Genomic DNA, 26,271 nt, shown 5'->3' on the forward strand with positions numbered 1-26,271 from the left:
AATTCTCCTTCTTCTAGTTTCACTCTCTTGGTTCCCTTGCTTTGTGTGTAAGTTTGTTCTTTTGATGTTGGTTTTCGTTTTTCTTTTTGATATGAAATTTTAACACATTGGGAGGTTGTTCTTCTTGATGTTAAAGTTATAAAATTCACATACATATGCATATGTGATAGTGTCTTAAATTCCCTTATCTTTAGATTATCATTTTGGAGATCTTCACCCGGTGATCATCTCTTGATCCTTGAGTGATCTTTTCTCAAGATCCAAGTGTTCAATTTCAACCATAAAACCCTTCTTTTGTTGAATCTTCAAATTTGAGTTTTGATCTTTCAGAATCTCTGGTCCAATCTCCGGACTCTCCGGTCTCATCTTCAAAGTCTCCGAATTTTCTAGATAGATGGAATTTTTCTGTTGTGTATTTATATTGTGTAATATTATAATTCTTATGTTAGATGATAAAATAAAAGAAGATTATTAATTTCGTAAAAAACTCGTTGAGACATATATTCATCTCTTCTAAGTCACTCTAGATCGTACTAGCGCATCAACCTGTGCGATGCACAGGCTAGAAATTTAACTTACAACTGAATTCTAGATATTTGTGTTAATAATGGTTATATGCTAAGATACATCAGCTATTATATTTAAATATTAGAATGTAAAATATAAATATAATTTTTATTCATAATATTGGAATCATATTTATTATTTGTGAATAGATCTAATTTATAATTTTCATTTTATGTGTTATGCAAATTGATTTTTATTTGTTTCTTGATTTTTTGAAATTATTATTATTTTTAATGTCGTCACCGTATCTCATATTATTTTTTTAAAATATATTATAAATTCTTTGATATTATTTTTATGTGATAATCCGTAATATGTTTGCGTTCTGTTGTTTTAATTTTGTAATGTTTGATACACGCATATTTAATTGTCATATTTTAATTGATTTGAAAAGTGTTTATTGCTAATGTAACTAAGTTGGAGTTTACTAACGTAACCTTGTTGGACAAAAGGTATCTATAAAAAATGAAGGAAAGGCAAGGAAAGAAGTAGTCTTGGAGTTGGACTCTATGATTTATTTTTTAATCTTTTGTTTCTTCTGGTTATTGATCTATGGTTACAGTTAGTCAATCAATCAATTCGACGGTCGGATGTTTTGTTTTTTTATGAGAAATTCTAGGATTTTTCTAGGATTAATGTGGAGGTATCAAAAGGAGCCTCAATTAGTAAATATAAGATACTAAACCCATGCTGGCTAATTGATCTGAGCATACGGCATTGCAGCAACCATGATGGAAGAGATGGACCTGGCCATGCATCCATGAACTTCCTGGTTGTAGCAGTAGTTAACTAAGGCAAGGAGACGCAGACGAGGAAAGCATGCAGAGCGGAGGAGAAGAGAGCTTGTGGGCGTGCGCGCGCGGCCGACGGCGAGAACCGAGAGAAGAACACGAGCGAGAGAAACAGCTGCGAAGGACGGGCGGGCGCGGGCACTCGCCCACGGTTACGCGCTTTGTCCGCTATCGTCTTCTCCTCCTTGCTCTCAGGAGCATCTTCTTCGCTCTGACTTGAGTGGACGCGGTCTATGGACGGCAGGCGATGCCTACCTGATTAGATGATGGTGATGCTTCCGTTTGGTGGCGGTGGTTATGTGTCTTTTTTTCAGTTTGGTTTTTTAATTTTGAGATAAGCTATAATTGAATTTTTTTTGATAAATCGAATTTTATTTCTTTTCATCATTATATCGATATGATACAACCGTATAAGAGTTTACTCTCGACCTCTGTATCGCTCAGAAGCACACAACCAAGTTATATTCAAACATAATTTGCAAAACAGGAAAAAATATGTTATAATCGAATTATGCTTTCTCGTCCAGCTGATTTGGCAAATGACGCCTTTCAAAGCTAACGGTGCTTCTTCTATTGGGTTTTATTAGCCTATTAGGAGTTACCAGAATCCTTGGTGTTAGATTGTATGGTGTTTTCTTTTCTTATTTCTTGCCCAAGCTTCTGAACAAGTCCATAGCATCCAAATAAATGAAGGATCACGATGTTTGTCAATGAACTAATGTTTGCCAGTGAACCAAAAGGAATCTTCAAGAACATTGAAATCATGTAGTTGACGAGCATTAGTTAAAATGTTGTGTCCAAAGCTCAAGCTAGAAAGAACAAAATTCAATCGATGATCCACGTGACATGGTCAAAGTCTCCATCATCCTTCGAAAAAGCATATGGAAGTAGTTTTGATGCTATTAATCCTCTTGTGCTTCACAATACTATTATACGTGAGAAGCCATCGTAGACAGAAACATACGAGAGAGTTGGAAATAGATGATAAAATTGAATTTCTTGCAAGCAATTACTTTGACTACAATTCTCCTATATACACAAATCATAAATCATAGATGGCTTAATGGATGTGAATTTCTATATAGTATCTAGTGTATGATACATTTGAAGCGGAACTAATAAAAAAAACTTAGCGTAGGTAAATAAAACGGTGTACATGGTCCGATAATAAAACATTACTCCGCTTTTCAGCTATATAAATCATCACGCCCAAAAAGTCAAAAATATCCAGAAAAATAATCCTTTTACACTTGGGAGGCATCTCTGATCGAAGTGAAAACCCTATGACCACCTGAAGCGAGGACAGCGTCCAGCAAGACATACGCCACAGAAGATCCGTTCGTCGTGTGCACACACTCAGCCGATACCCTGATTGTCTATACTCCATGCCCATGTTACCTATCGCTCAGTCGGCAACACCACCATCAAGCAGAGCTCCATTGACTCGACGCAATATTAATACCCCGCGATCCCCAGCTCCATGGCCGCAAACCAGCAGCTGCTGCAGCATCCATCCATCCATCCTACCTCACCAGCTCCAAACCGCTTCTTTAGCCAACCGAAGCAACCAGCATCCGTCCATGGCCGTGCTGTTAGCGAGGCAGGGGCGCGAGCTGCAGAGGTACAGCCAGAACACCGGCGGGCGCATCGTGGTGGGCTGCATCCCGTACCGCGTGCGCGGCGACGGCGAGCTGGAGGTGCTGGTGATCACGTCGCAGAAGGGGCACGGCATGATGTTCCCCAAGGGCGGGTGGGAGGAGGACGAGTCCATGGACGAGGCCGCCCGGCGCGAGGCCCTCGAGGAGGCCGGCGTCCTCGGCGACACCGAGCCGGTCCTCGGCTTCTGGCACTACAAGAGCCGCCGCTACGTCGACCAGACCTACGAGGGCTTCATGTTCCCGCTCCGCGTCGCCGACGAGCTCCACCAGTGGCCCGAGATGGCCTCCCGCAAGCGCACCTGGGTGAGTATCGATCGACTCCACACGCAAACACCTTTTCATTGCTCGCAGCACAGCCTGCCAATTCACAGCAAACTACTGCAAGAACATGTCATCTAACCTGCGTTCGCCATTGATGGAACAGGCAACGGTGCAGCAAGTGATGGACGGATGCTCGCACTGGTGGATGCGGGAAGCGCTCGAGCAGCTCGTCTCCCGGCACGCGAAGCTGCAGTCTGCTCTCTGACTGATTCATCGAGCGGGGCGAAGCTCGCGCGGGAGCGATTCACGCAAGGAAGAATCAGGAGCACGAACGCGGTCACGCCTCTCTCGGTGCAGCGGCAGGCCGGCCGGCCGGCGTTTGCCGGGCTCGGATTGAGTATATTTGGCCGCCCTCACCAGAGAGATGACGATGACGGATGACCTGCTCTGCTGCGTGGTCGATGCTGGCGATGCTTTCTCGAGCGTATGAAGTTAGACAGGAAATGATTGAAGAGAAAGTAAAGAAAATCAAACAGGACACACAGAGAACAGCGCGTAGCAATTCACGATTCTTTGGAAGTGTAAAAACTGTACTTTAGCAATTAGTGTTTCTTGGATGTGAAATTAATGCAGCCTGTTCATGAAAGTTTCACACGTAATTACTCGTAACTACTTAATTAAGCAGTAAAGTTGCTCGAAGACAGCAACATCTGAAACTCCTCGTCCCTCTGTATGTGCTCTTCAAGAGTGGCATCTTGCATTCTTGCTACCTCTGCCAGCCGATAAATGGTTATTTGCATTGCTGAGAAAACACACATAGGCGTGAATTACAACTAAGCACTTGAGAGCTACTCCAGCTGATTGAACCAAGCGAGTGTTCCAGATCAAACAGCACGGACCCATCGCCTTTCTAGATCAGAAGAACACAACTTCTGCAACCCGTTGAGTGATGGCCGGGTAGGAATGTAGGATCGACCGTGCCAGAAACTGACCTGTCCCTTGTCCGGCCCTGAGCAGCTACTGCTCCCGGGCCCCCCATTCCCATCACGCAGCTGTGCGCCGAGACGTCGTGCTCGCGATTTTTCTAAAGCGTGGCCCGCCGATAACAACGGCCGGGTTTCTCTTCGGCGATGAGTAAACTACTCGGCCTCACCGCGATCTCGACGTGGCGACAGCGACCCTGCACTGTCACCGGCCCGCTGATGGTCCCCACTCCGATTTTATTTTTGTAAAACCATTGACTTGACCCGGCTCGGGACAATAAGATTTGTCTGGGAGCGGGAAGGTAAAAATTAGAAAGTTGCTAATTTTCAATCGAACAAAAATAGATATATTTCATTTGACACTTGGATGAAGATCTAACGATTGATTAAAAAATTGATTCATAAGCGAATAATATTTTTTATAGTAGAAATATATACTTTAATATACGATAGATAAAAACCTCTGATTAAAAACAGATCATGCACATTGAAAGATTTGACAAACAACGCGTTGAGTAAAATGAAACCCTAATTTAGTTGATTGAAGCCTAGTAAATCTGTAAAAATTATTACGACAGATTGGCATGCTTACAAAGCAATTTGGGTTTGGGGTGGCATTATTATTACAAGGCGATGATTAATCCGGCGCCATCCGTTCTTGTCCACGTGTGCGTGATTTTTGTCAAAGTGTTAGGTGACACGCGCGAGAGATAAACATAAACCACGGGAAAAAAAGATATATCCAGATGTGATGTAGACACTTTCTATTGTAGCGTTCTTTGGATGATCATCACCTATTTTAATATGAATGTTAAAATAGTGAATCTTGTGCAAATGAAAAATTATCATGTATACCTGTTACTTGATGTATATTATTAGTATTAAGTAGATCTTGTCTACCGTTTTAACATCCACCATGTAGATAAATGATGATCACCTCGACATGTTGTAGGAGTAGACGTTCGTAACACCGATAGATTTTTTTCGTCAACTGGAGACACTTTGGTTTGCTGCTGTCGTGTACGCGAGCTCTTGTTGGCAAGCGGTTTTAGCCGTTTATTCGCGCGCACCGGTGGATTTTGGCGGCCGTCGGTGATTTTTCTTTTTGGTGACATCCGCTTTTACGGCGCGTGATACTGACGGATACGGAAGAACAATCAGACGAATCGATGGCGTCTCGACGCAGGAAAAGGATTTTCCTGGCTGCCATCGGAACCGTGAAGGATATTTTTTCTACTTCTCTTTCCCGACAACCTCGATTTCAAATGGTAGTGCTGTTTGTCAGGAGTGAACATCTAGGAGCTCCGTTGTTATGCCCTATTTATTTTCTGTTTCTACTACTAACAGAAATTAGAAGCTAGAAGTCAGAATAAACGGGGTTCTAGAGAAATAGTTTTTGAGAAGTCAGAAGCCTGCTTCTAAGAAAAACTGCTACTGACAGAAATTAAAAGCTAAAAGTCAGAATAAACGGGGTTCTAGAGAAATAGTTTTTGAGAAGTCAGAAACCTGCTTCTAAGAAAAATAAACTAAATATGAGAAGCTCGCTGAGATATGTTTTTCTGAGAAGCTACGTGCTGAGAAACTAAAAAATTATTGTAAAAACCAACAGCCTATTTCCAAAAACAGTTTTTTAAAAAAATTAAAAACATAATTTTAAAAAAAACTAAAAACAGAAGCTCAAACAAACAGCAACTTAATCTTCCTTCATTGGCAGAGCTGCGTGCTACGAAATGCTCGCGTCCGTGCAGTCAAAGCCATTTGCCTGGCACCCTTTTTTAGTAGAAGCCGAGAGCTTTGTTTACCTGGCACTTGAGATGGGCTGATTCAATCCATATCAGAACCGTCGCTGATCCGGGCGAACGAGCCTGTTCAAGCTAAGGCAGCTAGGTCTCGGTGTGTGGGCGGTTCCGAAGACAGTTCGGGCCGTCCTGGTAGTCATAGTCCTCATCTACTGGCCACTTGGCACGAGCAAGTCCCGGGAGACGCAACGCGACAGTGTTGGACTAGGACGGCGTCCGCAGCGGCGGCCGAGCGGTTGGTACACGAGCAACAGCGACGGGCCCCGGCTGCAAGGCTGAACTGAATAAGAAGCTGAACGAAAAAGGAGCAAGCCAAAGAAGATCTTGAAACCAAGCCCAGTCACCGTTGCAGGTGGCTCACGGCATTAAAAAAGATCTTGAACAGTGGTGTCGCATTTTTTCTTTTTAATAATCTATTTTCTTTAGTAGTTTTTTTGTTGCTAGTCCAAGTGTTATGTTCTTGCTTACGGCTCTAGTTGGTGTGTAGTAGTGCTCTGCTGATGGACTTTTCTTTTGTCTGTACACTCTTTTACTCATAATATAAATTCAATAACTCTCTTACCGTCCGTTCGAAAAAAAAGGAGCAAGCACTTGATGCATGAGGTAAAGAAATGAGATCACGTGGCAGAAGGGCTTCTGATTGTTGTGTTTTGTCGCAATCCTTTTGTTTGGTTTGTTGGGTGTGGCGAATGTGAAATATGCATGTACTGTAAGTGTAGAAGTGTATTAGGCTTGAAATATTTGGTGTCGCATTGAGTGGAAGTGATGATTTGTGCTTGATGTTTTGCAGCATTGTCATTGAAAACTAGTTACAGTTCAGTTAAAATGGACAAGTTCAGTTAAACAGGACTGCATTCAGAAACTCAAGTCAACCACATAGCACTTAACAGCACAAGCGCATGGCAATGGTCATGCACCCATTTCAAGAGGATGAGTACAAAAGGAGCTTGTTCTGGTATCAGGTTATCATTACATGCATAGCAGCCAAGTTAAAAACACAGCACCAGATTTCCACAAGTTAATAAGGCATGCCTAGTAGCCAAATTCTGGGATGTCACTTATATGACATTCACAGGTTCAAAAGATCTTTACAATGCTACTGTCTTCTTTCGTCCAGCCTTCCTTGTAGTCCTGGGAGCAGCCCTGCTGCTAAATTTCTTATCGCCTGCAGCTGGCAAGGTAAACAAGAGTTAGTGTGTATCCTGCTATGTTTTGACTCGCATCCAACTGAATCTTTTTTTTTTTGAAACGAACCGGGGCAGGCTATCCATTATATTAATAAAGAAGAAGAAACTCAGACTGGGCAGTACAATGACCTAAAAGGGATTGAGCAGCGTAAAGCAATAGTGACAACTAAGACAAGAGAGTTAGCAATGCTAGCAATAGCAAAAGCAACTAAAACAAAAAACAACAATGGCTGGTTGGACCCGCACCCAATCGACTCGCGAGATCAACGGCTCACGACCCAAGGAAAGCTTAAAGGCTGACAACTGAGATGATCCGAGATAGCTCCAACTGAATCTTACTTACATGAGTGAATGTCGACCTTTGTTGTGTCCCAAGAGTTGCATCCTTGGGATCTCCATGTACCTGACACATTTCAAATGCCAATTTATTGATACCCATATTTAATCAAGGATTCCTTCGGTTAGTCCTTGTCCGTAAAATGTCATACCAAGTGCAAACCTAGGGGTTTCAGCATATTTCTTATACGGCACATGGATACTCTTTTTTCTGGTTGTGTTACTATCACGATCATCTTCATAGCTATACACTTCACTTGAGTCAAAGTAGTCAGTCCAACTGTCTTACTCCTCTCCTTGCTCTTTAGGGAGTACTGTTTTTTCGATAATGAAAGCTTTATTAACTTTTCAACCGCATAAGAGCTTGCTTTCGACCTCTGCATGACTAAGCTGCACACAACCTAAAAGACAAAATAAAAGAAGGGAAACCACCAAACAAAAAAAGACAATCTCAAATGTATGAGCAAACTTGAGACAAGCGACATTATGGAGGTGGAAGCATGATTTGAAGTCTAGAACTCCATCCGTGTCTAATGAAGATAAATGTGCTTCCACTACTGTCTTGTAGTCATCCACACCTAGCTTCTTTGCCATTAGCTTTTGCTTGAATTCTCTGGCTAGCTTCCTCAACTCCTTATCTTCTTCATCATCGACCAAACTGTCCTCACCACTAGGGATATAATGACTATCTGAGATATCAGTTGCAACAGGCTTTTTTTTTCCTTTACTTGAATGCCCTGGATCAGCAACAGTTAGTTTTCCCTATCCCTCATAGCAGGCACTTGCCTATGTCCTCACCAGTATGCAGTTGCGCTTCATTGATCCCGGCCATATCTATTGATGCTATTCAAAAGGAGCCTGTTGAGGTTTGTCGTCTTCTTTCTGGGGAGATGACGAATGAGCTTTTACTAGAGTCAAGGAGGGAGCATGAAGACTCCCAGCATAGTCCTTTACATCTTTAACTTTTGTGTGTATGGCTAGGAAAACGCCAAGATATGTTAGTCGGCTCTTTTGGTGCATGTCCAGACTTCCTATCAGTGTGTATAACAACTGCTTCTGCTTGTGCAATCTGGCCTGGTGGACTATCTATTCGTATGCCTCAGCGACTATTTTTGCTGTCCTTAGTACTTGGTGCCTCACAATTGGCCTCTCCTGCTGGACTCTTTTTCGTCTTTGATTGCACCCCCTCCCCCCCGGTTTATGAGTTTGGGATGTAATGCGTTGCTGGTTCAATACTGTGTTTTGCCTTTCAGCTTGGTTTGTCTCACCTATGGTCAGACATTGGGTTTTTTTTTATCTTTAAGTGTTTGCAATGAATAACTCCAAAAGAAACTGGAATATTCTAAACTGGAATATCAGAGGTTTAAATGCTGAAAGGAAATGGCTGGTCGTTAGGAGCAAAATTGAGGAAAGTGCCTGCTCTATCCTTTGTGTCCAAGAAACTAAAATAGAAGTTATTGACAACTCCTTTCTCAAGAAAATCGCCCCCAAAAGGTTCAACAAATTTGCTTATGTTCCCTCAAGGGAGCTTCGGGTGGCATCCTTATTACCTAGATTGGGTCTCTCTTCACTGGCAACATTACCTTTGCTGCTTCTTTTGCCCTCACAATCTCTTTCACTTTTAATCTCAATGCTAAGCAATGGTACCTCATGTCTATCTATGGACCCTGTCATGACCCTAAGAGAACGGCTTTCATTGAGTGCTTGAAAGATCTCCAGATTGATGATGAGGAAAATTGATTAATCCTGGGGATTTCAATTTCTATCGTTCTTTGGAAGATAGGAACAATCCTGGAGGAAATCTTATTGATATCGAAATCTTCAATGATGTTATCAGCAGTATGAGCTTATTTGAAATCCCTTTAAAAGGAAGGAAGTTCACCTATAGCAACATGCAGATGGAACCCCTTCTTGAACAGCTAGATTGGTTCTTTTCCTCTGTTAACTGGATTGTGGACTTCCCAAACACCCTTTTACTTCCCCTTTCTAAGCCAACTTCTGATCACTCTCCATGTTGTGTTCAAATTGAATCCAATATTTCCAAAGCTCAAATCTTTTGATTTGAAAACTTGGGTGAACCAACCAGGGTTCATGGAGATTGTCCAAGCGGCTTGGAATTATGACTTCAGAGAAAATTCCAGCTCAAAAATTATCTCGACCAAAATGAAGCTTCTTAGAAGGGTCTTGAAGAGATGGTGTCATGGTCTCTCCAACCTAAACAATCTCATCAAGGATTATAACCATGTGCTTCTGATCTTGGAGAAACTTGAGGAAAGAAGATACCTCTTCATCCAAGAATCCTCAAAAATCACATTCTCAGGCTTTTGCAGTTCAAAAATGAATATTGGAGAAATATATGTACCATTAGATAGGTCACTTTGGGGGATCAAAGCATGAAGTTCTTCCATGCTGGTGCTACAAAGAGGTTTAGAAAGAACACTAGTACCTTCCTTGAAGATCAGGATGGTTTCCTTGTCAGTGACCATGATGAAAAGGCCGCAATTCTTCTAAATGCCTTCAAGGGTAGAATGGGTTCCATGGATAATTTGAGTATGCAGTTTGATCTAGATAGTTTGGTTCGCATAGCTAACTCCCCTGATAATTTGGTGATTCCTTTCTCTAGGGAGGAAATCGACACAGTGATTCTTGATATGCCTGCAAATAAGTCACCAGGTCCAGATGATTTTAATGGTTTCTTCTTCAAGAAATGTTGGATGATAATTAAGAATGACTTCTACTCACTCTGTGATGATTTCTATAATGGTACCCTCAATCTTCAGGCTATCAACAGATCTTTCATCACCTTGATCCCAAAGAATAACAACCCCACTTCTCCTAAGGACTTCAAGCCCCCCCCCCCCCACTTCTCCTAAGGACTTCAAGCCCATCTCTCTCCTCAATACTAGCCTCAAGCTTATCACTAAGCTCCTTGCGAATAGACTGCAGAAGGTGATTATCTCTATAATTCACAAAATCAGTATGGTTTCATAAAAAGCAGAACAATTCAAGATTATCTTGCTTGGGCGTATGAGTATCTTCACTAATGTCATCTGTCTAAAAGGGAAATGATCATTTTGAAGTTGGACTTCGAAAAGGCCTTTGATATGGTTGAACACCGCACCATTATTTTGATGCTCCAGTCTTTGGCCTTCCCTGCAAAATGGATCACATGGATGAAATATATTCTGAACTCTGGTGCCTCTGCAGTCCCGCTTAATGGAGTTCCCAAAAAAAAATTCAAATGCAGAAGAGGGGTCACATAAGGAGATCCCCTCTCTCCTCTGTCTTGGCCATTGATCTGCTTTAATACATTATCAATGCAACCTTCAGATCAAGGGTCTTCTTTAAGCCTATTCAAAGCCAGATCGATCAGGAGTTCCCCTATTCTCCAATATGCGAATGATACTCTTTTGTTCATGGAAGGATCCCAAATGTAGCTTTTTTTTTCTTAAAAGGCATTCTGCAAACCTTCTCAGATCCAACAAGTCTCAAAGTAAACTACAACAGATCCTGCTTAGTCCCCATCAACATTACGCAAGAAAAGGCTTCCCTTTTGGCTGGTGTCTTTGGCTGCTCTTTGGGCTCTTTCCCTTTGACCTATCTTGGTCTTCCTTTGGGTACTACAAGGCCAAGAGTGGAGGATCATGCACCTATAATGAACAAAATTGAAAGAAGGCTTTCGGCTATATCTAATTTCCTCACCATGGCTGGACGACTGGAAATGGCCAACTCTATTATTTCTGCGCTCCCTACTTATTCTATGTGTACCCTTCGTCTGCCTGCTACAGTTATTTAGATTATTGATAGAGCTAGAAAGAACTGTCTTTAGAGAGGTTCTAATTTTAACTCTTCAAAGAAAGCATTGATCATCTGGGAGAAAGTTTGTAGACCGAAGGCAAAAGGAGGTCTGAGGGTTGTGAACCTTAAAATTCAGAATGAGGCTCTTTTGATAAAAAAAATCTTCACAAGTTCTATAATAAAAATGATGTTCCCTAGGTGCACTTGATTTGGGAGGCTTATTATTAGTGGGGTCAAGTCCTCCACCTGGAGCTTAATAAAGGATCATTCTGATGGAAGGATATCCTTAAATCATTGGACCATTTTAGAGGTATTGCTTCTTGTAAGGTGGGTATGAGAGACTCAGTCTTACTCTGGAATGACGTTTGGAACTCTTCCTTCCTCAGAGAACAACTCCTATGCCTTTTTTCCTATGCTAGGAATAAGAACATCTCAAGTACTTCCTTCAGGCAAGACATGTCCATTCACAACCACTTTCATACACCCCTCTCAGAGCAAGCATTCCAAGAGTTTACAGTTTTGACTGACAAAATGATCCATATTCAGAATGAACAACACCAAGCTGATGAGTGGCATTACATATGGGGTTCAAATCTCTACAAAGATTTTTTTTTTTACAATCTTACTTTCCTTTGGATCTGGAAGTCTAAATGTAACAACAAGTTGAGAGTGTATTGCTGGCTCCTGCTAATGGACAGACTCGATACTATAAACCTTTTAAAAAGGAAATGATTCAAGGTTGAGGGAGATGACTACAGTTGTGCGCTTTGCAACAATAGGATTAAAGAGATTGCCTTCCACTCGTTTGTCGACTGCTCTTTTGCCTCCAGATGCTGGAGGGCTATCAACATCACCTAGAATCTCAACCTCTAATTTTTTTTCTTATGCTAAAAAAGGCTAAACAAAATTGTTGTTATCCCTCTTCATGGAAATTTTCATCATTGTGACCTGGAACATTTGGAAACAAAGAAATGAGTTAATATTCAGGAAGGTCCCCCCCCCCCCCCTTCCTTCAATGGCTGGAAAGATAGCTTAGTTCAAGATTTTCTTTTGCAATCAAACCGGATGTCTTTATACCTTAGGCTGCTGGTTTTCTCCTGACTCTCTTCTTTCTTTTAGAGCCTTCCCCTTCCCTTGCTCCTTTGTTTAGTGTTCTCCCTCCCTCTCTCTTTTTCCTATTTTTTGGTTTCCATTTCTATGTTGTCTTTGGCCTTTCAGCTTCTTGTTAATATATCTACCACATAGGGATTTTCACTACTGTTTTTCCTAAAAAAACTTCATCATAAAACTATGTATATTGAAAAAAAACATATAATAGTATCACAAAAATGATGGATAGATAACTTTGTGTCGTGTGGTAGTGTTGGGATCAAGATTGATTATGATGTTGGTTCTTACTTTCAAACCCACCAAGGATTACGATAGAGTGATCCTTTATCACCTATTCTTTTCAACGTAGTGGTTGATATGTTGGCTATACTAATTGGCAGAACCAAAGAAGTTGGTCAGATCTTAGGGATTGTTCCACATATTTGTTGCATAATGGATTGTCTATTCTACAATTCGTTGATACCATCATTTTCATGAACCATGATCGGAACGGGACCCATAGATCTCCTCCTCTAACTCTAACAAACTAACAACACATAAAATTTACGCCAAATCTATCCGATTCACCATGTTCACATGGAAAATCTACCGCTGCTAACTACCGCATATATGACAATCAAACGAGATTTGCATTCATGTATCAAGTTTTTTAAACCCTACAATCTTTTATGAAACATATTTACAAGCAGCATAATGTATGGTGTAACAAAATCCTAACAACGAATGTGCAATTTTAGGAACCGTTCAAGCTGTAGCTCTCCTTGTTCGGATATCGTGCGTCACCCAAAACTTCTCCCAGGTACTTTTGCCTTTTCGCCCCGCAGAAGCTGATCCTATAAACTAAGCATGGTGGCCATGCCACTTTTGCTTCTGCTTGTTGTGTCCTTTGGTACACAAGGATGCATGCTCTATGCGCTACCACCGAGATGTGCATTTTTTTCTTACTGTTGCATTGCGTTTGTGAATGCCAGTAAGGGGGTCACATCGCAGGCTGGCAATGGTTTGGGTGCCGGCATGACGACGTTGTAGAAGCACACGGTGTTCTTCAATTGCAACCACGATGACATCGTCACCTTTGACAAGACGTATGAAGGTGAGCTTGACCGCCTCTCCATTTCCACCATTGTTTCCACACTTCAACATGGAGCATACATGCACATTCATTTCATGCTAGCTTTGTGTCGTTCGTTTCAACCTTGTAATTTCAATAATCGTGCTCGATACTACATTGGTGATTTGTTTCTTTGGATGGTGGTAGGCTTGAAGGAGATTGGAGTTGGAACTGTCACGGCCAAAGCCAGCACGGCCTTGATCAACGTCGTCATTACCCCCAAGACCAGACCTGTACTCTCTCTCTCTCTCTCTCTCTCTCTCTCTCTCTCTCTCTCTCTCTCTCTCTCTCTCTCTCACACCGTCTCTGTCATGTATAACGGCCTTTTTTTTTGTGTCTGGTATGGTTCCGGACTTTTGGTAAACTTGAGGCTTGTAGGGAAGCCTTGCTTTGCAGATGAGGCGATGTAAGTCATGGCATTTTTATGTTTCGGTAGATTATTAGCACGTTGATTATTTATAAGCAGCTAGCCCAACATTAGGTGTTGAAACCAACTAATCATACACATTCTTCTGTTGTACTCGTGTACCGTTACAAGCTGTCTTCAAACTTCAATTCCTAGGATAATTTATGTGCATGTACCACATTCAGTACCACAACTATATTGCCAAATCTGATAAGATGATGAGGGTCAAATAATCGAATGTACTTAATGTGAATTCGCCGATTGTGACATTGCAAGCGTGTGATGATGTTGACATGGCTAGCTGCTATGTTGCTTAGCATGTGGCCAATTGATGCTCTTCTTTTACAGCAAAATTTCCTACCTAACCCGATTATGGATCATGTGGATGTCACTTGAGCACTTCTCTCTCTCTTCTTCTTCTTTTTGTGAAGCACTTATGCACTTCTTACACTCACCACGAAATGCAAATAGTATGAATTTTTTTCATTCTATCCAAACAAATTCAAGATAATGCACCTCATCACGCATGGATATCTACATAGAAAACATCCATAAAGGGATCCATGGAAGCGATACAGGCGCATACGACGCTCAAGGAAGGTGCATAGCCAACAAAATATCAATATATGCCCTTGACGCATAATGCAAACAAAAAATATTTGTCCATTGCGATGTGTAATCTTATAGGTTTTCTAACACTTGAAAAGCTTCACATGTTTGTTCCCGAGTAGTTGGATGAGAAGTTCACCAAGCACGACAAAGCCATCCCCAAGGCCATGAATTCAGATGAGCTTGAAGCGATGCTCAAGGCGAACCAAGAGGACAAGGGCGACAAGGGATGATAATTTTTGGGCTAGTCTGAAGTGTTTTTCAGAAGATACTGCTCCCCTAAATTTTTGTTCACAGTCTCTGTTCTTGACCTTGCACAAACAACAATGAAGGCTTGCAGCTTCGTCAGAGTGAAAGATGATGTACAAGCTCGCCAAGGACAAGGACAGGTTCCTTCGTAAGGACATCGTGAGAGCCGTCTATGATGGAACCCTCTTTCATCGGTAGGTGGCGCAGGGGAAGAAGGCTTGATTCATCTGAGCAACAAGATGATTGGTTGATCTGATTATATATGTTGTTGTTGCTGCATAAGAAAATTTGTTGATAATGTAAAATGTAGCCTCTTTACAGTTTGTTTAAGTTGGTACAAGTTGTTGCTGCATAAGAAAATTGATTGTTTACAGTTTGTTTAAGTTGGTACGTGCTTTTTTTCTGGAGCAGAAATTGCATAGAGTTGTTGGGCTGCACTGAGACGTATTCCTATTTGTTTTGAGTTTCTCACTTGTGGGCCGTGTGATGGGTCAGCCTGTCCAAAGCTATGTGCTCCCTCAGTTTAAACTGGATCTAAAACAAACCACCTCCTGGGCGTCAGTCGGCTTTGGTTGTTGACTGTTGTTGTCTCTGTTCTACCTGCATTTGATCTAGACCAGTAATTTTTCCACTCTAACTTGCGTGCAATCCAAGAGACAGTCGAGTAGGATTACGGTATACTTTCAGCAACCACTTTCCACTGCCTCCACCATTTGTAAGAGATTTCAGCTTCGTGTGACTGGAGCCGTCTAGTTGCCTGCATGTTCGCAGCTCTGTTGCTACATTTGCTCCTTAGTTGTTGTTCAAATTTTCAAATGTTAGCTCCTTTCAATTCAACATCACCCGACCTTATATTGGGCAAGTTAGTTTATGTGTTGGTTTGTGCTAGGCAGAGGCTTGTTGTTGGCAGGTGCATATGTTTGGGTTCAGTGGAGGCTTACCAGGCCACTTGGTTCAATGTTTGACATTGTGACGTGCTTTTGCTATGTATTTTAGCTTTTGGTTGCTGACAAACCTTGTTGCTTCTCTATGTTTGAAATCAGTGATGAAGACTTATATGTGTTCAACTGGAATGTCTGAGGACTCAACCTCACTACTCGGTGAGAGCTTGTTTTCGAGTTACTGCAGGCAACCAAACCAAAAGTAGCTTGCCTTCAGGACACTAAGTTTAATCACATTGATCCAGGATTGAGACTTGAATTCTTGGGTCAAACATCAGCCTCTTTTGCCTACCTTCCAGCCATAGGCACAAGAGGAGGTGTCCTGCTTGCATGGGACACAAATTACATTGATGCAACTAATGTGGTTTTGAAAGAGTTCTCTCTTTCAGTGTGGATTACCTTGAAGTTTTCCAACATTTCATTCATGCTGACCACTATTTATGGACCCTCGAAAGATGCTGATAAACCATATTTCATGGAGGAGTTGTTGTCCATATGGCCGCCAGAGGGGACACCTTGGCTATGTATGAGAGATTTTAACCTGATTTATGAAGCAAATGATAAGAACAATTTGAATATTAATAGGAGGCTTATGGGAAGTTTCAGGCACACCTTGAATAGATGTGAGCTCCTAGAGACTACCCTTCATAACCACAAATATACATGGAGCAATAAAAGGGAGAATCCCACTTTGGTTTACCAAAGATTAGGATATGTCTTTCTCTTCCTTCTCTCTACAAGCCCTATCTTCATGTTAGACCATTGCTCCCTATTCCTGTGCTAACAATGGTGGTCACCAAGGCGTGCGAGCTTCAAGTTTGAACAATTTTAGACACGTGTCCCTGGATTCATTGAGGTAGCCAAAGAAGCTTGGCCAGATAGCATGGTTTTGGATTTCAAGCTAGCTGCACGGTCATCTTTCGGCACCGTTATTCCCAAACCGTTTCAAACATAGCAAATGAAAAACAGAATGGTGGTTGATGCGATGTGTGAGGAGTGATGGATCCGTGATATTTATATCACAACCTCACTGTTGGGCTCATCGAGGAATATTTGCAACTTAGTGATCTAATTGAGATGCCTACTTTTTACCCGACTGATGTGGCCAATGATGAAATCACCTGGATAAGAACAACAAATGAAGAATATTCAGCAAAATATGCTTATCAGATGCAGTTTAATGGTGGAATGCAATCTGAATTTCTGACCACAATTTGGCAAAATTGGGCTCCTTCCATATGCAAGATTTTCCTTTGGCTACTACTACAAAACCGTGTAGGACTGCAGATAGGCTATAGCTTAGGGAGTGACCTAACTGCTACTTTTTCTAATTATGTTGCCGCAATCTTGAAACGGCCCACCATATCTTCCAAAGAAGGTTAGGAAGTACAATCAATTTGGAGCGCCATCAATGTGTGGGCTGGCTGTCCGAGTCTATCACCATCAAATTGGTAGGTTATTGAATATATCAAGGACTAGTACCATGGACTAACTACACGCTTACCTACTGCTACAACAAATGGGCTCTGCTCGCTATCCATCCTAACAATCTGGAGCATTTAGCAGGAGATGAACGACGGAGTTTTCAGCTGGAACCAGAAGCAATTGCCTCAACTGGTTTATGTGATTCAAGATGAAGTTCGCACCTAGTGCTCAGCTGGCGCTAAATACCTCACGGAACTAGTTGCCCACATCTACTTTTTTCTTGGTTGAACAATCCCTCATGAGTAGTTCTCTACCTCCTGTCTTGCTTGGTTTTGGCAAGACAAGCTATAGGATCAAGGTGGCAGAAGAGTGGAGGATGTATAGGCGGTTCTAAAATTTCTAGCAAGAGTTAACCGAATCTAATGCGAAATTAATGATCGGTTACAACACATATAAACCTCATAAAATCTATGTCTCAATAAAGTGATCAATTCTATATTTATGTCATGGTTTACAACCTAAGGTGACATATAAATAATTATAATTCTAGGAATGTAAATTGAATAAAGTAAAAAGCTTAAGTAGACAAACCACATAGGAGACACCAAATTTTTTACCATAGTCTCGGAGACTTACCGGTCTTCTCTAATGCACATTGAGGTGGTTTCAAGTCTTCAATCGCTCCTCTATTAAGTATGCAATTCTCACCATGAGAAGAGGCTCACCACGAGCAACTTGATCTTAAGAGAATAATCCAATGAACCACTCACTATCTTGATTCTACCAGAGTTATACTTTACCACTTTGGCAAAGCATGCACAAAGCCTCTCACAATCACACCGTGCCTTCTCACAAGCTTATTTGAGAAGATTACCGGATTACAACACCATCGCACCATCTAGGTGTTAATAAACACCAAGAGTAACAAGCAAAAACTAACTTGACTCTCACCAAGTGCCTAAAACTCAACCTCGAATGCAAATGCTCTTGATTCTTGCATCACATCTCTCTCTATGTGTAACACATGAACAAATATGTGGAGAGAACTTTATTTAGCTCAAGGATGCTCAATGGAGATAGGAGAGACACTCTAAGTTGCTGAATAAGAAGTATATATAGGTCATACCACCAAAACTAGCTGTTATACCTAAGTTGACCCAAACCTCTGTATTTGGCGGTTAGACCACATTACACAACCTGGTCAAACCATCACTCAAGCCAACAGCTATGAAACTAGCCGTTACAGCCTTTTCAGGCCATCGACGGTCAAACCGACCACCTTGGCGATCAAACACCAACCGTTCCAGAGAGATGAAAGTTCTCTATTACTTCTAGCAGTCAAACCGGCTCTCTTGACAGTCAGACCGCTAACCTCTCCAAGAAAACGAAGGTTCTCTGCAAACTTTAGCGGTCAGACCGATAATATTGGAGGTCATACCGCCACTCACAGCTGATACTCAGAGAAACAACGATAAATTTTAAACTCGATGTCCTATTTAGGTGATCTTAAACTCTACGAAAAGCTTATTCAGATAGCTACACATCCCTACTGATTGCTTGATCTCAAACATATTGGATCAAACCTAGAAACACAGTCCAAAGATCCACCACAAGAAAAACTACTTGAACCCCAGTCGTCTTAAAAAATAAATTTGCAAACTAATGGTTTCATGCGACAAAGGGTTAAAGCATTCACTATAACAATTTGCAAAACACATTTGCAAACTTAGTGACATGTTACACGGAGTAGAAACATGGACTTAAGCTATTTGTAAAACACATTTGTAAACTATAACATTCGACAAAAGAGAGTATGTATATGCAAGATTGAGCTTATCAACACATGGTAAAACTCAAGCAATCTTCTAGACCTCTCTTAATAGTACAATATTTATTATATCAATCCTATTATTTTTCTTCTCTAATTACCATTGACCGGTAAAAAAAATACTCTATATTTTATACCTTTGTCTTGAGCTAGCCATCTCGTTGGACTTGATGAACACATCATCCGAGTCTCGATGCTTCTTCTAAGCTTGTCATCAACTCTTCACTTGAGCTTGATGACGATGTTCATCCTCACTTCCTATCCCGATCCTCTCTTAATATTATGGAAGCTTGATGAAGTTCGCTTGATTACTTCCTATGTACCAAGTATGAAAAACTTCTCTTGCACATCATCTTCATATAATTCACCACAAGCATCAAGCGTATAGATTGTCCACTAAGTTTGTCTTGATCTTACTCTTCCAACTTAGCATATTGAATATCTTAATTCAATAGTTACCTTCATATAGAACATAACCCTATTCATTCAAGCACATAGTAATTTGATTAGTCTATAAAATTTCAATTAATAATCTCATACATTTAGTTAATTAATCTCAATAAGTGACTTAACCGCCACATAACTTGAGTGTTGCCCTTGCGTAGATGGCAATCAGATCGCTAGACACTTAAAACAGTTTCTCTCAAAGTGAACTCTTCATTCAGGATTTTCGGTTACTGTTAGAGTGAATTCCTCATTTAGAATTTTCGGTTTCTCTCGAATTTCTCATTCAGGATTTCTGATTTCACTCAAAATGAATTCCTCATTTAGGATTTCCGATTTCTCTCAAAATGAATTACCCAATAAATTCATGTTCAATCCTCCATATACCTTATAGAACAACATACTAATAATTCTTAACATAATTATTAGTCCGTAAATATTATCATTAATTACTAAACCACACTTAAAGGCTAGATACACCTTCACAAGCATCTTAACTTTACACCACTTGACGTATGTAAATGCTTCTCTTTTATTGATACATAAGCCGGCAACATTCCAGATCTTTTGAAACAAAAGATTCTTTTTAGGAATTTGAATGGAAACGATGAATATCTTATGATCAAGCGAGATTTTATAGGACAGGATGGCGCCAATCGAACTCATTTGCTGCTGCTGGCCTGGGGCACGAGGCCATGGCCGTGCATGCTTCAGTTGTTCAGGAGTGCATGTCTCCACTTTAGTTTTCTAGGGGTTCTGAGACTAGCTAATTGTATTGGAAATATGACTCTGTATACATTTGTGCTAATACGATATATCTTAATTATCTTCTGTTCCATATAATACTTATCTATATATTAATTTCTTTTATATATTATAATATAAATTTTAACGTAAATAAACCGTCTTAATAAGCTATACGTGCTATGCCTTAGTACAATTTTCGTGGTCAACTGTACTTAAAGGGGCCCGAAGGGCGTGGGGGGGCACGAGACCATCTGCAAGCAAGAGGAGAAAGGGTAGAGCAGTCAGCGCGCGAGGGAGGGTCGAGAAGAAATCGCCGGAGATGGGCACCACTCCACGAAGATGGGCGGCGACGGCGGGGGTTCTGCCTCCCCTGCTTCTTCTCTTCGCCGTGCTCTTCTGTAAGACACTGTCCTCCGGGACATCGTAGTCAGATTTTGATTTTGCAAACCACCTGTTTGCTTATTTGTCCCTATCTGGCTCCGCGAAGGGAGCCCGGCGGCGGCGGCGTACGACGACGCTCGGGGTGCCGGCGTGACGGACCTGCAGAAGCACGCGGCCTTCTTCGACGGCGACGGCGACGGCGTCGTCTCCTTATCCGAGACGTACCAAGGTGAGCTCTTTGTCTGACCCCCAGTTTACTCCTGAATACGCTTCGTTCATGCTGTAATTCACGCGGTCATGTATGTTTGGTCGTTGCGTGGGCAGCGTTTCGGGCCCTTGGATTCGGAGTTGGCATGTCCAGCATCAGTGCTGCCTTCATCAATGGCGCCCTTGGTTCCAAGACCAGACCTGTAAGACCCCCACCCCTCTCCCTTTTCTCTCTGAGTATTTCGGAGTTTAAGGTGCCTGGTTAAGCTGTTGACTTGCACAAAAGCCTAACTTCTCTGCAAAGACAACAGATTATGCCATTTTTATGTAAGTCTAGCGGTTATTTTTAGGGTTGTGACTTGATCTTAGGGTTAATATTCCTATTACCTCCTGAGTAGTAATAGATAAAAAATCAATTATGGCATAGCAACAAGGAAAGTAACAAGTTTTGGCACCTGTCATTTTAAGAGCGGTGGTTAATAAGGTAAATAATTAGTGAAAGAATTTGAATTGGTGTAGCAATATTCTCATTATGCATTTAAGTTTAAAAACAATAGATATCAAATTCTGGAAGTAAAATTTCGAAAAGATGAAAGTTTAAAATTCAGACCATTCTAAAAATGTGTGCCTGGTTTTTACTTTAAGACTACCATGGAAAATTTGAACTTATAGATATTTGAATTGTGGTGCACGCAATAGATATTTGAGTTTTCGAGGACAAATGTTTTCCTCCAATTACAACAATGTTTTGATAGGTTTAGCTTTATTTTGCATTTTGAAAATTATTTTAGATATGTAAGCCCATATCGGTAGGTCTGCAGGCTACCTTCTTTTCGGTAGGTGCATCCCTTGATTTATGCATGAATGGTTGAGTTTAGGAAGGCTAAACATGCTCATCTGTACCTTCCTTTTAGTTGCTATGGATTTATTGGAAGGAACAAATATATTTTTTATTAGGCAAAAGAGACCATTCATAATCAACTGTTATGATCTATTACAACTCTTACCACTTGCGAGGTAAGAGGGAGCACCTTAAAAGAGTGCCTAGCAACTCACAAGAGCTGTTGGGTCTGGAGGATTCAACAGTTTGCAGTACTGTTATAAATCGAACACCACAAAAATTGAATTCTCGACAGTATGAGATGTGACTAGTACAGCAGATTAATTGCGGAAAATGACAAGATGCTAATCAAATCATCAAACGAACCTAAGGATTCATAGGGAGGTTCAGTTGATGATTGTGACAGAACAGGCTTGTGATTTAGTACATGCTTTGTACTTAGCAACTGAAATATTTTTAAAGAAATGTTGTCGAATCATTACAAATGCAGGAAAACGCGACGTCATCGCACTTGGATATCTACATAGAGAACATCCACAAAGGGATCCATGGAAGTGATACAGGCTCATATGACGCTGAAGGAAGGTAAGCCATCGATTCGCTGACGTCCCTCTCTCATTCAAGTGTTGAACATACATCAGTTACCCTCCAGTAGGTTTGCTAACACTACAATTCTGCAGGTTCGTTCCTGAAAAGTTCGACGAGATATTCACCAAGAACGCAAAAACTGTACCTGACGCTCTAACATCAGATGAGATTGATGCGCTGCTCCTTGCGAACAGAGAGCCTGGTGACTACGAAGGATGGTAATTATCCAGCCCAAAGTTCATGATACTTGTCAGTTATCAGTGCCCCTTTAGCCCTATAGCCTCAGTGTCTGTCTCTGTCTTGCAGGGTTGGAGCAACGTCGGAGTGGAAGATCCTGTACAGCCTTGGCAAGGACAAGGACGGCCTCCTTCGCAAGGACGTCGCGAGAGGCGCCTACGACGGGAGCCTGTTTCACCAGTTGGTGCAGGAGAGGGCATCTGGTGACAAGTAACAACTGGACTGAGAGGAGTCTCGTCTTACTTACTGGTACAAGCAAATTCGATTAGGATAAGGGCTGCACCGTGAACATGCCGTCCAGCAACTTGCATTAGCCGTGTGAACAAGTGTGAACAGAATCTGCAGGTAGGAGGGCTGCGCTGTGAACATGCCGTCAAGCATTGCATTAACCGTGTGAACAAGTGTGAACAGAATCTGCAGGTAGGACGAGTGTGAACAGTCTCGGTGCGATCTGCTTGTTTGTTTGACACTTCTCCCCCCGTGATCGATGCTTGTCTCTGTTCTGTCATTATTGCAATCGAGCCCGTTTTGAGTCTGTTTGTTTGAGCTGGAGACTGTGAAAAGCAGTTTATAGATTATGGATTATAAAAGTTGGATGGTAGACTGTTATAATCTGGTGGAAGATGGATTGCTGTATTGTTACAATCTGTGTGTTGGATTGTAACAATCTAGTTTTTTTAATCAGCTGTTTGTTTTAACTTTTGGATTGTGATTATAATCTAGTTTTTACGATCCAGCTGTTTATTTTAGTTTTTAAATTTTAATCACAATCTAGCTTTTACAATCTGAAATAAACTGGACCTTAGTACACTGGAAGCCAACTAAGTTTCAGGTTTCTAGCATTGTCTTGCCGCGCTAATCTATCTGCTCAGAGAGCTTACATCTGTAGCAGGTGGTGACTGTTCAGATGGCATCTTGTTCATCTGTTATCATGTGCTGTTAACTGATTGCATTTGTTGGTATTACCTGGCTAATCGCAAGTATCAAGGCAATATCGGTTCCTAGTCATGGCAGCAAACGAGGTTTCTATTCAGGATTGTTGTTTAATCTGCGTGGCAGGTGGGTACTCTGCTGTTGATGCCGCTGCTCAGATCTGACTGGGAAAAAACAACAAAGTTTCAAAATGTAGCATGTGCAATTTCGTGCAATTCAGGTGGTAGGTGACAGAGGGCACCGTGCAGGCAATCATAGACTCATGTCAACCACCTGATTTGTTGGAAGTACAAAGCTCAATCTTGACGAGTATCATTGTCGTCCATTTGAGCAGACTGAACTGAACACGGAGGAGAAACGATAAAAAAAATTATTTCGAAAATAAAAAAAATACAAAACTAGACGTCTATTTGAAAAAATTATAAAAATAGACTATTATCGTCCATTGTACGCTGTCACCCTTCCAACAGGCGTCACCTTTAAATAAATAAAGATGTCGCCCTTCCAACATAAAATAAAAAAATTGAGTTTTATTGTTCTCAAAATTCAATACAATATCAAAATAGTCATGAAAAATCCTGAAAAAAATGTATATTGTAGAGGATACTACGATCTAGCTTTTAAAAAATTCAGAAAAAAACATGATTTGTACAATGAGAAACAAAAAAGACAATTTTCATTGTGTAATGAAATTTGTCTTTTTTTTTAAGTAATTGTTTGAGTTGAATTTTTTTGAGAGATAGATTATAGCATCCTCTGCAATATATTTTTTTAGAATTTTTTATTACTATTTCGATAGTGTTTTGAATTTTGAGAGCAATGAAATGCAATGTTTTTCTTATTTTTTAACCCGTCGCCCACTAGAAGGGTGACACGGGCGATAATAGCCTATTTTGTAATTTTTTAAAAGAACGCTAGTTTAGTAATTTTTGATTTTTGAAATATAAAAATAAAAGGCTTGGAGAAACGAAATTAGAAGTGCCCCCCTAAACTTGATACCGCACATACGAATTATACACGCACACAATATATATATATATATATATATATATATATATATATATATATATATATATATATATATTAGTATTTTCAAGAATGCATGCCATTTGAAAAAAATGTATGTGTAGGCTACCGTCACTCGTTCAACGGGTGAAAACAAGATCTCGCTTGTTGAATAGGCAAGAACTTGTGGCCCCCGACGCTCAGTGCATTAAATAACCGGAGAGAGAAATATCTCGCCCGTTCAGTGGGCGAGAACTTGGTCTCGAGACCTCCGTAGGTGCAACATCAGGTGGATCCACTCAAAAGGTCTCGCTCGCTAAATAGGCGAGATCTTTAAGTTATTTAATCTGATCGCGCCAGCCCTGCCGATGTCACTCACTCATTTCATACCAACACAGCCGAAAAGAGATGATAGGAGACGAGGAGAGGGAGAGGGGGAAATTGTGCGGCGAAACCCTACCGGAGGAAAGAGGTATGCTTTTTCTTCTCTGATTTTTGTACAAATCTGGTAGTATAGCCACTAGTGCTAGGTTTTGATATATGTTAGATGTTAGATCTAAGATTTTTTTTACAAACCTAGTAGGATAGAAATTAGACGTAGGTTAGAATGTAGATCTTATTTTAGAATTAATGTTAGATATAGTTTAGCTATTAGATCCTTTTTATACTTATTTTTTAGCAATTAGATATAGTATTTAGACATATGTTACAGCATCTCCAAGAGCCTCCTTAAAACACACACCCTATATCCCCATATAGGGAGCCTTCCCAGTAAAATTCACTCCCTATATTGCTTCACTCTCTAACAGACTTCATGTATCTCACTTTCTATATTTCAACGGCTCCATTTTCTTTCTCACTAACAGATAGACCCTACGTATCATATCCCTTTCCACTTTCTCTCTCTCTCTCTCTTTCCTCTCCCTCTCCTCTGTTCAGCACACAAGAGCACAATATACCACTCGACATTCAGGACAATGAGGACCTCGTGCCCGTCCCGTTGAAGCCGACGCCGCCCAAATTGGCTTTGTGAAGTATGCTGTCACCAAGCTCTCCTCACTCTGCCTGTCGTCGGTCCCATCGGAAGGTGACTCAGTGGAGAGGCCGATGAGGAGTGGTCGTGGTCAGGAAGGTGGCGAGGCTCACCATGGCCTCGCGTAGAGAGCTCGCCCAAGCACGATGAGGTCGAGTATGATGCGGAGGTCGAGCGTGACACGAGTTGGCGGCGCTAGGAGCACGGCAGTAGGTGGAGCCAGGGTGCGGCAGGTGGTGGCTCCACCTCCGTGTGGTGCGGCGTGTGGCTTCGTTACGTACTTCAGTGGTGCAGCATCGTGGGCGCTACGGCCAGCATGGCCAACGTGTGCTTCGCGGGCGCCGAGGAATGGCAGGTATCGGTAGTCGGAGGCAGGTTGAGCTCGCCATGGATGTCAGATGGGAGGCGATCGGGCTCACTCCTCTCGAGTCGCACGACTGCCACCACCTCCACGTGCGCGCCATCCCCGAGCAGCCGGGCGCCTCCGCAGATCTCCGTATCATGACTGCAGCCTGGGGGAGGATGACAAGGTGCCTTGGAGAGGGGTGGGCCCGGGGGCGCTTGAGCTTTTTGGTAGCGAGGGGACGCTCCCTACAAATAGATAGCAAGAGGGGTGATTTTAGAGGTTGGTAAATATTAGAAGTGGTATTGAAAAGCTGTTGGAGAGTGTTTTAGGGTCAAAATTCCTATATTTAGCTATAGGGAGTCATTTATGAGATCTCTTGGAGATGCTCTTAGGTAATAGATGTATGATTTGGACATAGTGTAGTCATAACTGATTTGATAGATGTATTAT

General features: G+C 41.4%; 2 protein-coding genes and 1 pseudogene across 3 annotated transcripts; all 3 read left to right on the forward strand.

The window, feature by feature from the left end:
• The first annotated feature begins 2,750 nt into the window (after positions 1-2,750).
• Positions 2,751-3,923, forward strand: LOC133919736 (nudix hydrolase 18, mitochondrial-like). The gene is made up of 2 exons (XM_062364227.1): positions 2,751-3,319; positions 3,441-3,923. Exons 1-2 carry the CDS (start codon positions 2,939-2,941, stop codon positions 3,540-3,542), a joined length of 483 nt encoding a protein of 160 aa, XP_062220211.1. The 5' UTR covers positions 2,751-2,938; the 3' UTR covers positions 3,543-3,923.
• Positions 3,924-9,975: 6,052 nt separating this feature from the next.
• On the forward strand, positions 9,976-15,087 carry LOC133918079 (probable peroxygenase 5; annotated as a pseudogene).
• Positions 15,088-20,474: 5,387 nt separating this feature from the next.
• LOC133919737 (probable peroxygenase 5) lies at positions 20,475-23,050 on the forward strand. 2 transcript variants are annotated; one of them, XR_009909963.1, is made up of 7 exons: positions 20,475-20,648; positions 20,738-20,860; positions 20,956-21,041; positions 22,170-22,264; positions 22,360-22,485; positions 22,574-22,849; positions 22,925-23,050. XR_009909963.1 is itself a non-coding variant. In XM_062364228.1 (6 exons), exons 1-6 carry the CDS (start codon positions 20,570-20,572, stop codon positions 22,716-22,718), a joined length of 654 nt encoding a protein of 217 aa, XP_062220212.1. In that variant the 5' UTR covers positions 20,475-20,569; the 3' UTR covers positions 22,719-23,050. The 2 variants fall into 2 exon arrangements, 1 of the variants encoding a protein (XP_062220212.1); XM_062364228.1 differs by having other exon boundaries at positions 22,574-23,050.
• Positions 23,051-26,271: the final 3,221 nt, after the last annotated feature.

The sequence above is a fragment of the Phragmites australis genome, chromosome 5 (assembly GCF_958298935.1).
Source record: "Phragmites australis chromosome 5, lpPhrAust1.1, whole genome shotgun sequence".
In the NCBI taxonomy this organism is placed as follows: Eukaryota; Viridiplantae; Streptophyta; class Magnoliopsida; order Poales; family Poaceae; genus Phragmites; species Phragmites australis.

Coding starts and splice junctions, on each gene's coding strand:
- LOC133919736 (XM_062364227.1), top strand. CDS start 2,939: ATGGCCGTGCTGTTAGCGAGGCAGGGGCGCGAGCTGCAGAGGTACAGC. Junction 3,320..3,440: donor CCTCCCGCAAGCGCACCTGG/GTGAGTATCGAT, acceptor TTGATGGAACAG/GCAACGGTGCAGCAAGTGAT.
- LOC133919737 (XM_062364228.1), top strand. CDS start 20,570: ATGGGCACCACTCCACGAAGATGGGCGGCGACGGCGGGGGTTCTGCCT. Junction 20,861..20,955: donor CTTATCCGAGACGTACCAAG/GTGAGCTCTTTG, acceptor TTGCGTGGGCAG/CGTTTCGGGCCCTTGGATTC. Junction 21,042..22,169: donor TTGGTTCCAAGACCAGACCT/GTAAGACCCCCA, acceptor TTACAAATGCAG/GAAAACGCGACGTCATCGCA.